The 14,779-nt window shown below is 38.9% G+C and overlaps 1 protein-coding gene and 1 long non-coding RNA gene across 2 annotated transcripts in view; one reads left to right on the top strand and one right to left on the bottom strand.

The window, feature by feature from the left end:
* Nucleotides 1-2,543: 2,543 nt before the first annotated feature.
* Nucleotides 2,544-11,343, bottom strand: LOC117515807. Its single transcript, XR_004562227.1, has 3 exons — nucleotides 11,191-11,343; nucleotides 7,637-7,646; nucleotides 2,544-2,556 (listed from the first exon to the last, which is right to left on the bottom strand). It is a non-coding gene; the product is annotated as an uncharacterized LOC117515807 (long non-coding RNA).
* Nucleotides 10,286-14,779, top strand: part of zgc:162879 (ras and EF-hand domain-containing protein) — a 42,284-nt gene continuing 37,790 nt past the window's right edge. The window contains exon 1 of the mRNA XM_034176531.1: nucleotides 10,286-10,630. Coding sequence (XP_034032422.1) covers nucleotides 10,320-10,630 — 311 coding nt within the window. The 5' untranslated portion in view covers nucleotides 10,286-10,319. The remainder of the gene's footprint in view (nucleotides 10,631-14,779) is intronic.

Below are 14,779 nucleotides of genomic sequence, written 5' to 3' on the forward strand. Positions count from 1 at the left end.
CACGGTCACAAAGATTACATTAGTAACACACTACGCTGTCATGGTTTAAAATCCTGCAGGGCAGCGAGGTCTCCCTGCTCAAGCCAGCACATGTCCAGGCCCATTTGAAGTTCGCCAGTGACCAGATGATCCAGAGGAGTGGATGATCCAGAGGAGGCATGGGAGGTCATGTGGTCAGATGAGACCAAAACAGAGCTTTTTAGTATCAACTCCGCTCACCGTATTTGAAGTATGAGAACAACCCCAAGAACACCGTCCCAACTGTGAAGCATGAGGGTGAATACATAATTTTTGGGGGTGTTTTCTGCAAAGGCGACAGGACGACTGCACGGTATTGAAGGGAGGATAGATGGGGTCATGTATCATGAGATTTTGGCAAACAACCTCCTTCCCTCAGTAACAGCATTGAAAATGGGTCATGGCTGGGTCTTCCAGCATGATGACCCAAAACACAAAGCCAGGTCAACTAAGGAGGGGCTCTGTAAGAAGCATTTCAAGGTCCTGGAGTGGCCTAGCCAGTCTTCAGACCTGAACTCAATAGAAAATCTTTGGAGGGAGCTGAAACTTGAAGCCTGAAAGAGCTGGAGAAGATCTGTATGGAGGAGTGGACCAAAATCCCTGCTGCAGTGTGTGAAAACTTGACCAAAGTAAGGTTTCTGTACCAAATATTAAGGTCTGTTTTTCTTTTGTATCAAATACTTATTCCATGCAGTGAAATGCAAATTAATTATTTAAAAAAAACATACAACGTGATTTTCAGATTTTTTTTAGATTCTGTTTCTCACAATTGAAGTCTATCTTCAATAAAATGACAGACCACTCCATTCTTTGTAGGTGGGAAAACTTGCAAAATTGTCAGTGGATCAAATGCTTGTTATATATATATATATATATATATATATATATATATATATATATATATATATATATATATATATATATATATATATATATATATATATATATATATATATATATATATATATATATATATATATATATATATATATATCACTGCCAGCATTATACAGTTGTTTGTTTGTTTGTATTTTAAGTTTTTTGAAGTCACTTAAGTACAGAAGCCCATTTCTACTCTGGGAGAAAAACAAAACTCACAATTATGGAATTTTTTTTTTTTTTTTTAAATATGCAGAAAGTTGAAATTGCACTGTCAAAATTTTGATATTTTTTGTCATAACTGAGGAACTAAGTCAAATTTTCTTTCTCAGTAATAATAGCAAGACACTAATTAAAAATGATGACTAATGAGGTGCAAAATTAACTTTTCCATTTTCTAAGTTATAATTATGAGATGACAATTCTAATTTAGTGTCCCATAATTATTACTTACAGAAATCATAATTTCAACTTCATAGCTCAAATTTCTGTCTTAGAATATTGAAATTTTGACTTTAAAGCTCATAATTATGATGTAGAAAGTCAACATTTTGACATTTATCATAATTAGTAGACACTAAGTGAAAAGTTGTGGTTTTCTAAGTCATAATTATGAGATGCTTATTCAAAACATTTGTGCACTTGTGTTTAAAATGCAAGGTTCCCTGTTCAAGACCACCTGTGCCCTTTCTCCATGTTCATTTGGAGTTGTGTCAGGAAGTGCATACGGTGTAAAACTTGTGCCATATCAACATGCCAATCCATATCGGGTCCACAGCCAGTCAAAAGAAAGCTCATGTGATGCTCATTCAAAATTTCAACATTATATTTGCTGTAGTAATTCGGATTTAAAAACTCAGACTTTTGGGATTTGTATCACACAAATCATCACTTAAAAGTCAAAATCCTAACTTAGGATCTCATAACTATGCAAAAGAAAGTTGAAAATTTGATGTAGTGTCTCATACTTGTACTGACTTGTAAACTCAAAATTTAGACTTTTCTAATGTCAACTTCCTGTGTATTTTTTCACATCATTCCATAATTCAAATATTTTGTTTGTTTGTCCCCTTTGGCAGAACCAGGTTTCTATACTTCAGTCTCAGTCAGGGACTAAATGTTTTTCTTAAAGTGTAGCACATACTGTAAGAAATCACTGGCCGCTTATAAAATACCGAAACACAGATATAGAATTATATAACAGTGTAAATGGCAATAAAAAAATAAAATAAAAAATGGGCTTCGTGAGTGTCAGAGACTGGCCAGCTGTAATCAGTCATGTTGTATGGAAGGTATGAAAGATTAATGGTTTGACTGTTATTAAAAACAAAGTGCAGCTTTTGCTGAAGCGGCTGTCATTGGAACAATATTAAATTTATAGTACAGTGCAAACATAAAGAGGCTGTCACTTTGTTCAGTGCAGATAATGAACATGCTTTTCTCTTAAAACAAGTAAAATAAAAAAAATTGATGACTCATGGGACTTTAAAAGGCACAGTCAGCACTGAGGCGGAGTGTTGTTCCCTCGTGAAGAATCATCAGTCAGGCCTTATATTTGTGACTGTGCATGTTGTTCACATTCTTGTCAAAATCTATTCAAAGTCAGAAGCTGAATTTACAAAAAAAAATTCAGCTGCCAGTATAAAAAAATGTTGCAAACTGTACTTTTTGTATTATAAGTCACTGTTTTTGTTTTCGTTTTTGTATTGTAATGTACAGTATGTATATATATATATATATATATATATATATATATATATATATATATATATATATATGAAGCACTTTATTTTAATTTTTCAAATAAATCTCAAATGGATACTTTTTTATTTGATTGTCTCGTGATTTTCAACTGCAGGCCAAACTCTCAAACCCTATAAACACAAAGAATGCTGTTGCATTTTCTACAGGCTCCGGGTTAAATAAATATGAAACTGTTTTGATTTTGTCAGCTTTTTCAAAGAATACAAACAGGTTGAACAACCAACAGTTTGCAGAATACAATATTCAACAATGCATCTTTCCTCAAATCTGAAACTGTAGCCAACTACAAAGGAATGACTGGTGAAAGGTATATACACTTTACTGAAGAGGCAATTGTGCATAGGTGTTGGACATATAACTGACTCCTGCGTCTAAGCTTCTGGTCCCATATTGACGGAGCTCTATGATTGTTTTTAATGGCTGATTTGTCTGATGATACGTTACTGAATCAAATATTTTAATAAACAGGGTTTTCATGCTAGTTTTATATGGTCAAGTCAAGTCTGGGAGTATGCTTCGCATTCACCACACCCCGGTTAATGAACGGCAACCACCCAGGCAGGAAAACAGTTCATCACAACCTCTCGACCTCTTGACCCTTCCTCACAGTGCAAATGATACTCCTCATCTGAGTCTCTATAAGTAACAGCTCATTTGACACAAGGTCGTTCCAGCGAAACCCAAAGATGTTCCAAAGAGATCTAGCACCAAAGCCATCTAGTCGTCATCTCAGGTTACTAGGTAGTGTCCAAATCTTGTAACCACACAGTAAGCCAGGAACCACTGAGAACTTAATGGCTTGGAGCTTCATTTTCCTCCAAAGGAATTGGGACCTGTGTCCCACAACTTCATGACTCCATAAGCTCTTGCCAGGCATCTCCTGATCTCAAAGGCCAAGGAACTAGAGATATGAATGTCACTGCCAAGACAAGTAAATGTTTCTAAAAGTTCAACACTTTCGATGCATACAGATACACATCTAGGCTTCTGATGTACATGGTGAAACTTTCAAAAAATAAATAAAAAAAACCTTTAGTTACTTAAAACTTTGATGAAACCAAGCTGTAATTAAGTTAGCTGCTGTAATGCTCTCTGTAACGCACTTGAAACTTGTACGAAACTCAGCCGTACCAACTGCAAAACTCTCATCTTTGTAAAACAAGGTTCAAGCTACAGCCAGTCGCAATGGTGCTACTGTGTCAGATGATGGCATCAAACTACAGCTGATGTAGTATCACTGCAGCTGGACAACGGCTCTCCAAGATCATTATGCAATTTACAACAAGGGCAATTAAATGTTCTGTAATGCTAATAAAATTTTAATGAGAATCAGCTGATGTCACAAGGTGGAAACAAAGAGCAATATTTTTTAATATATTTTCCTTGAATCAAAGGTGGATTGCACTCACTGTACGCTCAACAGATCAACAAGTCTGAATTCATATTGATATGGTCCGGTGACAATATGACACAATACAATACAAAATAACATGCGAAGTTGCAAATCCTTGTATGTAAATCAAGTTGTATGGCAGTTATGTTTCACGGCACTTGTAACCTGCAGCACAGCCTCAAAAAGCACATCAGGAGAGCTGGGTCTGACCTGGAGTCCGTGGTGGAGGTGTCATAATGAACAGTTATTCAGAGTAAATGTTTTGTACTTATTGTAAAAAAACAAACAAAAAACATTGTTCACTGTTTCTGTACTCTGGCAAAATAATTTCCTTTGGGATAAATAAAGTTGATCTTGTCTTATCTAATGGTATGAACTCTGTGAAAAGCCAGCATTAGATTTGTGTTTTTCCCTACATGGACACATCACAATCACCAAATACAATGTAGTCCAATGCAATGCCTCAATTTCTGCACTAGAAAAATTTTATTTGGTACACATGTGCAAGTATACTAGGACAGCAGCTCCTTAACTCAGTGTTTATCTACAGAAGTCCAGTAAATCAAACATTGATGGATGGCTTTTTTTTAAAAAACAATGATGTTAAAGTGTATTTACAAAGTCATGGATGTATGTTGAGGTAATTTTAACCCTTAGAACCCTAATGACACTCTCCTGTGTACTGATCAACTTTTCATCAAATTTCTATTAATAGGTCATATGTTTACACAGTATTCTAGATAAATATATGTCTCATGACCAGAAAGATGAGATTGTTCTGAATATTAAAATGGACGCCGTTTTTTTCTCTTTTCTGCAAATATATGTACTTATGTCTCCATATACATTTCTACACGCTTTACTTTTTCTTGTTCCTCCCTTTCTAATATTATTTAAGTAAATATTGGAGGAGTGGGGTACAATTAGTTATATACCTAACAGCTAACGTTAGCTTATCTAGCCGGCCTTAGCAATGTTCATCGTAGCTTACAAAATAGCTGGTTCTTTTGTGTTTGATAACCCACATTAATTCATACTTTTGCCCACATTTATTTTGTATGTATTTGTTAATACCGTTACTGTAGGTTTAACTACGCTATTATACTTTATACACTAGTTACCGTTTTTTGTTTATTGTGTTAACTTGCTGGGTATGGTTTGCTTATTCACGGCTAATTTAGCTCTTCTACCATAACTAGCTTATTTTTACCATTTACAATTGTATTTTACATGGTGTAGATTTTTAATGATTCATCAGTTTATGTGTTCCTCTAAAGACATCAACATATAGTACCTAAGTTCTTAGGTTTCCATTTGATATATAATGATACCAGTACACTCACACACTCACAGCTTCTGCTTCTACAGCTTAGCCTACAAACTATATTTGATTTCACTACAAGTCTACATACTAATTACCTTTACTACAATCTTCTCCTGTGATGTCTTATCCTTCTTATGTCTTATTACTTATTATATTATATATACCTTTTTCTTGAGCTGCTTGGGTGGGTAAGGAGAGTTCTCATGGGATAAAAAAGCTTTTTAACCTACCATCCCTGGTTCTCAAGACCAGGCACCTAAGTGGCTCTACTCTACTCTACTCTACTCTTTTCTATTCTCCTATTTTACTCTTCCTTTTTAGATATTTAGATATACCTTTGTATACTGGCATAGTTCCACCTTAGAATTGGAATACGAGGTCTGTCCATAAAGTATCGTACCTTTTTATTTTTTTTTTAACTATATGGATTTGATTCATATGTTTTCACGTCAGACAAGCTTGAACCCTTGTGCGCATGCGTGAGTTTTTCCATGCCTGTCGGTGACGTCATTCACCTGTGAGCACGCCTTGTGGAAGGAGTGGTCCCGCCCTGTCGTCGGATTTTCATTGTCTGGAAATGGCGGAATGATTTGGGCTTTTTTTCCATCAGAATTTTTTCAGAAGCTGTTAGAGACTGGCACCTGGAAACCATTCGAAAAATTTATCTGGCTTTCGGTGAAAATTTTACAGGCTTCACAGAGAATAAGGTCTGTTAGTACAGCTTTAAGGACCCCTTTAAGGATGCTCGGCGCACCGCGCTCCGAGCTGCGACGACGTGGCACAAGCCACCGGACCATTTCTAAACGGATGGCTCTGTGGATACGAGACCGTCGTGTGCTCTTTCTCTGGTTATCACAAGAGCTGGACATCAACCATTTTCTGGCAGATTTCACTTTTAACAAGAGATTTTGTCATGGAAAGCCGCGTGGAGGCTTTGTGCATCACGACCGATTCGCTGTTCGAGCGAGACAAAGAACGCCTCCGTTTCGGCGTGCCAGAGGACAAGTTCGGACATGCCCAGCTCTCCACAATTTCTCTTATAACTCACTCGACTGGTAAGCATTGAAAGCCGAGATAGACATGTCCGAACTTGTCCTCTGGCACGCCGAAACGGAGGTGTTCCTTTGTCTCGCTCGAACAGCGAATCGGTCGTGATGCACAAAGCCTCCGCGCGGCTTTCCACGACAAAATCTCTTGTTAAAAGTGAAATCTGCCGGAAAATGGCTGATGTCCAGCTCTTGTGATAACCAGAGAAAGAGCACACGACAGTCTCGTATCCACAGAGCCATCCGTTTAGAAATGGTCCGGTGGCTTGTGCCACGTCGTCGGAGCGCGGTGCGCCGAGCATCCTTAAAGGGGTCCTTAAAGCTGTACTAACAGACCTTATTCTCTGTGAAGCCCGTAAAATTTTCACTGAAAGCCAGATACATTTTTCGAATGGTTTCCAGGTGCCAGTCTCTAACAGCTTCTGAAAAAATTCTGATGGAAAAACCCCCAAATCATTCTGCCATTTCCAGACAATGAAAATCTGACGATGGGGCGGGACCACTCCTTCCACAAGGCGTGCTCATAGGCGAATGACGTCACCGACAGGCGTGGAAAAACTCACGCATGCGCACGAGGGTTCAAGCTTGTCTGACGTGAAAACATATGAATCAAATCCATATAGTTAAAAAAAAATAAAAAGGTACGATACTTTATGGACAGACCTCGTATAATATATAAGATATACCTTACTGTATTTTCATTTAGATATGCCACACACGAGCATTATATTTAAAGAGAGTACCTTAAAAGTACAGATGGGCCCTTTAAATCTGATGTCTGTCCACACTTTTTTGAACGGAATATAATAATGCTAATAATAATAATAATAATAATAATAACTGGAAAATATATCACTTGTTTATATTAATATTGTCTCTTCCTTTTGTACTGAGGCAGCATTTAGTTCTTGTGTATAATGTGCGCCTCAGTATTCGGGTTTAAAAAGGTTTAAAATATATGCACCAGTAATTACAGTAGCATAACTTAAGCTGCTGCCACAGCAACCAGGACCTGGATAAGTGGCAGAAAATGAATGAATGAAAGAAACCCCGTGTTACAGAAATGGTAACAAGAGAACTCGACCCCCAGGAGACCTTGGTCCAGGTTAGGAATGGTTGGGGTTAAGAGTAGGGGTAGGGTTAGCCCAGGGCCCAGTTTACCCCTGAGGTCGAGTTCTAAGTATCATTTGCATTGCATCGTTACTCCAGCACACAGGTGTCTCTGTGTTGATAGATGGTTAATTTTGAGAGGTGGAGATGAGTTGGTTAGGGGGGGTGAAGAGGGGGAGTATAGGAGCGTGGTGAAGGACTTTGTGGGATGGTGCCAGCAAAACAAGCTCCTGCTCAACACCACTAAAACAAAGGAAGTGGTGCTTGATTTCAGGCGGGCGCCATCGTCTCTGCAGCCCATCGTAACCGACGGATCTGAGGTGGAGGTGGTTTCCACCTATAAGTACCTTGGGCTGCAGCTGGACAACAGACTGAGCTGGGCAGCTAATATGTCAAGTTATTGCACATGTTCTATCAGTCCATCGTGTCCAGTGTTCTTTTCTACGCCGTTGTGTGTTGGGGGGTGCAAGGATGAAGGACATTCTGAGGCTGAACTGGCTCATTAAAAAAGCAGGCTCTGTGGTGGGACTGTGTCTGGACTCTGTGGAGAAGGTGCTGGAGCGGAGAACACTCTCCAAGAGTGTTGTACTACTTATTTATTAACTTGTCTCTGTGCTGTTTTTATTCATTAACTTATTTTTTTAAATTGTTGTGTAACTTTTTTATGTATGAATGACATCGACGGATGCTACACATTTTCCCTCGGGATTAATAAAGTATTTATCTAGCAATCTTGTGTGCCTGGGTGGTTGTCATTCAGGACACAAGGGGTGGTGCGGTGGATGTGGCGACTTGCAGCACAAGTCCATGCTCATGTCCATTTTGCTCACACACAGACAGAAGGACACAGAACTGAAAACAATATCCACACATGCACTACTCTGCTCGGATTTACTGGAAAAAGTAAGTTACAACCTTTTACAAAATAAGAAAAACCTGAAAGGTGCAATGCCTGGTATGAAGCTTAGAAACTTAAATAAATACAGCCTGATTTACACATATAGAATCAGTGACTGAGTGGTTTGGGTGGAGTGAAACACTGAGTGATAACAGCTGGGTCACACACCTAAAGCAAATAGAGCTTTGAACTTACGTCTTTATTAAAAAAAATAAATAAATAAAAAAAATACCTGAGCACTTTGAGTCCACTACACACACGGGCCTGATAATAACGAGTGAAAAAGAAAAGTCCTAACTGATTTTCTTTTTTTCGGATGCGACCCGCCTCCAGTGGCGTCTGAACCAATCAGCGAAGCTTCAATCGGCTTAATTGAGCCAGCTTCGCGAGACGCCGAAGTTAGCTTTCGATTCGACAGTTAACACACAGCGGATACTCTCTCCCACACACACACACACACACACACACACACACACACACACACACACACACACACACCACACACACACACACACACACACACACACACACACACACGTTTTACAGTCATGAAAGTGTGATATGCATTTTAAATAAAGCCTTTACATTGTCTGAAATGTACTTCATGATTTGTAAAAACTTTATTCTTTTCATGAAAAATGCAAAAAAAAAAAAAAAAAAAAAGGATCTTTCACTCATGTATTCATTCTTGTCAAATTTGGACTATATTTTCCCAGAGAAGGATAAAGATTACTTAAAATATGATTTCAGATTTGTAAATGCTGTATTATACTTGTGAAAATACACGAAAGGGACATTTCTTTGTCTCTTTCATGTCTTCTGGACAGCACTGAACTGAACCTGGATTAAATTATTCAGAAAGGCTAAAATTAAATTTAAACTTAAATTACTTTTTTTTCTTTAATTCTCCATTTTCATGTCCAACATTCTGTGCATTAAAAAAAATTGGCATGGATAATGGGGGACACGAAACAATAAGCTGTATTGATCTGACAAATTAAAAAGAAAAAAGTTTTGGAAAACTTATGAAATGATCAAATACTGCATTGTATTTGGTGTGTGTGTGTGTCTTGTGAAGACAAAATGAACATGACATGAAAAAACTGTGAAAATACAAAAAAGGGACACCTTTTTTGTATTTTCACAAAAATAATCATTTTTACAAGTGCATTTTAGAGGATATTAAGGCTTTATTTAAAATGTCTAACAGACTTTCACAACGATAAGATGCTTATAACAAACAAATCCCCTGAGGTCTCAACACTAGAGGTGGGCGATACCGGAATTTTGGTACTGATCCGATACCAAGTAAATACAGGCCCAGTATCACCGATATCGATACCAATACTTTTTCATATTTAAGCTTCATAGATCCAAAGGATCCAAAAGACCTAGGATAGAATTTCGCCAAACATTGTACGTGACAACAAAATATTATCACAATCAACATTTTTGTTTAAAAAATATCACTCAACACAACTTAAAATAAAATCTCCTGAAGTAGAGGGCTGACAAACCACAATACAAAGGTGCGCTGCTATGTGTTGTGTGACACAGCGCAGCTCTTACAGACAGAGACTAGACTTTGATGAATCTGCGTGCACAGCAGTCAGTACGTGTGGGAGAGAAAAAAAGCTTGATCTTTTTACACAAGGATTGTTCAATATCAATACCAGCATTGGTATCGATATTATCGATATTAGGATCGATCCGCCCACCTCTACTCTGCACTGCAGATTTTCTTTAACCTTAACGATTGTGAAGCTAACTTCAGCGTCGTGTCTCTGTGGCTTCATCTGATGTCTGATTCATGAGTTACTGAACTTAGCTTCACTTCTACCCGGTCAGCTTTGAAGAATCTTTCTGTCTGTGGTTTCAGTCGTAAAAATGGACAAAGTCAGTCTTCACAGACTGTTTTCGGCTTGTGATGTGAACAAGTCTGGAAGGATCGAGTACGACGACTTTACGGTTATTTGTCGGGACCTTAACGTACCTGAAGGAGAAATTAAAGGTTTGTTCGACAGGTTTGACGCAGACCAAGACGGATTCATCGACTACAACAACTTCTCTTCGAGGTTTCAGGAGGTTTCAGAGACTTTGGACCTGGCTTCGTTTGGCGGGGGGTCGAACCCGAGCCAGGACTGGCCGTGGGAAGATTCTGTGGTCAGGTTTGACGTGGAGTCCGTCCTCTCGGAAAGGTAGCACCGGCTCGTTTTCACAGGATTTAAATCAAAAATATCGACGGCATCATGTCGTTTTATTTCCACAAACTGTCTCAGTTTTCAGCGGTGTCAGTGACAGACGGCTTTATTGTTGCTAACTGGCACCATCCGTGGAAGATCGATCATATCTAATTGTGTGTTGTACCAGGAAATATAAAAGGAAATTGGTGCACAAACATACATGTAAAAACCTGAAGAATTACCCTGTAGATTTGTTGGAACCTGAACTTGAACAGGGTGATTGGAGTGACGTATTTCAAGCTAGATGGAGCTGGTGATTTCAAAGAAAATTTAAAATAATACAGATCTTTGGATGGCGCCAGAAATCCTTCATTTGGTAAACGAGAAAAATAAAGCATTTGTTAAAACTAAAGATTCAACCTGGTATGAAATGTTCAGTAAGTTAAGAAACAAGGTGAATTATGCAAAGAGGAAGGCAAAACCAGAGTTATTATTATAAAGACAAGGGTGAAGAATTTAAAAATCAACTTAAAAAAACTGGAAGGTTTTGAACAGCTTTGGCTCCTCTGCGAAACCCAAGAGACATGGTATTGTTCTGCAACCCCAGTTCAATCAAGTTGGGACGTTGTGTAAAAGGTAAATAAAAACAAAATACAGTGATTTTGTAAATCCTCTTCAACCTATATTCAATTGAATACACCACAAAGACAAGATATTTAATGTTCAAACTGATAGACTTTTTTGTTTTTGTGCAAATATTTGCTCATTTTGAAATGGATGCCTGCAACACATTTCAAAAAAGTTGGGACAGGGCAACAAAAGACTGGGAAAGTTGATGAATGCTCAAAGAACACCTAACTGGAATCAGGGGAGTGTCATGATTATAAAAGGAGCATGCCCAAAAGGCTCAGCCATTCACAAGCAAAGATGGGGCAAGAATCACCACTTTGTGAACAACTGCATGAGAAAAATAGTCCAACAGTTTAAGAACAATGTTTCTCAACGTTCAATTGCAAAGAATTTAGGGATTCCATCATCTACAGTTCATAATATAATCAGAAAATTCAGAGAATCTGGACAACTTTCTATGTGTAAGCGGCAAGGCCGAAAACCAACATTGAATGCCCGTGACCTTTGATCCCTCAGGTCACACTGCATTAAAAAAATGACATCATTGTGTAAAGGATCTTACTGTGTGGGCTCAGGAAAACTTCAGAAAAACAATGTCAGTTAAAACAGTTCGTTGCTGCATCTACAAGTGTAAGTTAAAACTCTACCATGCACAGTGAAAGCCATACATCAACATCAAGAAACACCGCCACCTTCTCTAGGCCCGAGCTCATTTGAAATGGACAGATGGAAAGTGGAAAAGTGTGCTGTTGAAAAAGGGGGCATGGCAACGTTAACCCTTTGTTATTGGTTTGTAAGCATTTTAAGAGGCTCTAACTCAGGGGTGGGCATCGAGGGCGGAGACACTGCAGGTTTTCCATGCAACCATTCACCTCAGCAGGTGGGTTGCTGATGAGCTTCTCCTCTGAACATAAACACCTGGTTGTCAATGAAATCACCTGCTGAGACACCTGATCATTAATGAAATCACCTGCTGAGGTGACTGGTTGCACGGAAAACCTGCAGTGTCTCGGCCCTTTATGGCACATGATTGCCCACCCCTGCTCTAACTCAAAAACTAAATAAGATATCAATTTGATTTTTCAGAATGTATTAACTCTGTCTTAAACTCTCAGAAAAAATGATTTTTACAAACATTAACCCTCCAGTGGCCACACAGGATCAGGGTGATAATTGAAATTTGAACGGTACTGAAGCAAAATCAGCTGAATATAGGCTCAATTTTCTCACATACCATTGAAGATAGTGCTTTTGCTTTTAGTTTGCTGGAAAGCACATGCCAGGGGCTTCCAAAGGAAGTGAACTCCAGACTGATGCTGTTATTTATTTCAGAGCAGTGTTAACCCTTTTCAGCCTTGGTTGCCGGGTGGGGCACTTTTGGACCCTTTTTCACCATGTGGGTATCTTCTGATTTTCAAAAACTTTGTATCATCTAAAAGCCCTTGATATGTGCTGCTAGAAAAATTACACACTGATATAAAACAAACACCCCTACACATAGAATTAAAGCCCTCTTTTCAGGGTATATCACACTTTTTGCATATATTCTAATGTACAGTAATACGTACATAAATGTACACAATACACAGGTTTGCAAAACTGTTAAACCATACCCATGCCTCCCTCGGAATGTCCTTCTTTTCAGGCACTTTCCCACATTTGATAGTCTGTGACGGTGTTGAAAATGTTGCTTCATTTTTAAATGGCAAAGGCCGTGTGTATGCAGGGACTATGACATCTTCTTGGATGAGCTAAAGATGAAAGTGGATGCTGCATCAACAAGAGTAAAGATACAACTGCTTACATGTGCCCCTGTTTCCTGGAGTAGGAAACAGATTGTGAGCAGGTTTGGTGTTACAAACTATGTTGCAAGAAATGCTGTAAAAATGCGGAAACAGAATGGAATTCTTCCTGACTTAGTCAGTAAAACTGGCAGTCAGCAAATAGCTTTAGAAACAATTAACAAGGTCTTGGCTTTCTATGAAAATGATCAATTTACTAGAATGCTACCAGGGGCAAAAGATTTTGTAAATGTGAAAGATTTGAATGGGGAGAAGCAGCGGGTGCAGAAAATACTTATTTTGTTGAACTTAAATGAATTGTACGTACATTCAATTTAAAAAGCAGTACCCTGATGATAAGATAGGCTTGTCCAAATTTTGTGAATTGAGACCCAAGCAATGTGTTACTGTTGGTGCAAAGGGGAACCACTCAGTATGTGTTTGTACTATACAGCAAAATGTCACATTAATGTTAGCAAGCTTGCCAAGTGATAAAATTGATTATCATGAGTTTATGTCAAAGATGGTCTGTTCAGTGCAGTCAAAAACTTGCATGCTTCACCGATGTGAGCTATGTCCGGGAAATGAGGCACTTGTCTCTTTTCTAGAGGAATGGTTGGCTGTTGCAGGGCTTGAGGAAATTAGATTCAAGCAATGGGTTACCATTGACAGAACAACTATTGTAGAGCATGTTCTTGATTGTCAGGCCTACACTGAGAAGTTGGCTTCCATGGTTGATAAACTAACCACCCATCACTTTATTGCTAAGAATCAGGGGGCTTTTCTGGAAAAGCTAAAAACTAACGTGGGGGAAGATGAATGCATCATTCTGCTTGACTTTGCTGAGAATTACCCGTTTGTAGCACAGGGTTACCACTGGGATAATTCCCAAGCAACCCTGCATCCCTTTACTGTGTACTACAAGATGAATGATTCCCTGCATTGTCGAAGCATATGTGTAATCAGCAATCACTTGCAACACAACACAATTGCAGTTCATTATTTCCTCACTCAGGTTGTGCCCCTGATCAAAACAGGTATCCCGACAACTTTAAGCAAAGCATATTACTTATTACTACAGCGATGGGGCAGCCTCCCACTATAAAAATTTCAAGAACTTTTGCAACCTTCTCCATCACAAGGAAGACTTTGGCATGGAAGCAGAATGGCATTTTTTTGCCACTTCTCATCATGGAAAGAGTCCTTGCGATGGAATAGGGGGCACAATCAAGCGGGAGGCAGCCAGGCACAGTATGAAAGCAATTGCTTCGGGTCATATTCTTACTCCCCATGACTTATTTGAGTGGGCTCACGCAAATATCAAGGGGGTTGAGACAATTTTTGTTGAGAGTGAGGATGTTCAGAAGCACTCAAAGCAGCAGCTGAAGAGATTTGAGGGGGCTAAGAAAGTTCTGGGTACCAGGGATAACCACTGTTTCAGTGTAACTAGGAATGGTACCATTCTCGTCAAACGTTTGTCAGGTGAAGAGGAGGTCGGATTTGAGTGTGGTACCCCTACACCTGAGCCTCTAAAACTGGTAGACTGTATCCCTGGTCATTATGTGGCCTGCTTGTATGATGGCCATTGGTGGTTGGCAAATATCATTGAGCAATCTCAAGAGAATGACGATGTCAAAGTTTCATTTATGCACCCAAATGGACCAGCCTCAGATTTCCACTGGCCTCGTAGGGTGGACGAATGCTGGGTACCTTTGACTCACATTCTCTTGATGGATGCTCCAGACACCACTGG

The sequence above is a fragment of the Thalassophryne amazonica genome, chromosome 8 (genome assembly GCF_902500255.1).
Source record: "Thalassophryne amazonica chromosome 8, fThaAma1.1, whole genome shotgun sequence".
NCBI lineage: Eukaryota > Metazoa > Chordata > Actinopteri > Batrachoidiformes > Batrachoididae > Thalassophryne > Thalassophryne amazonica.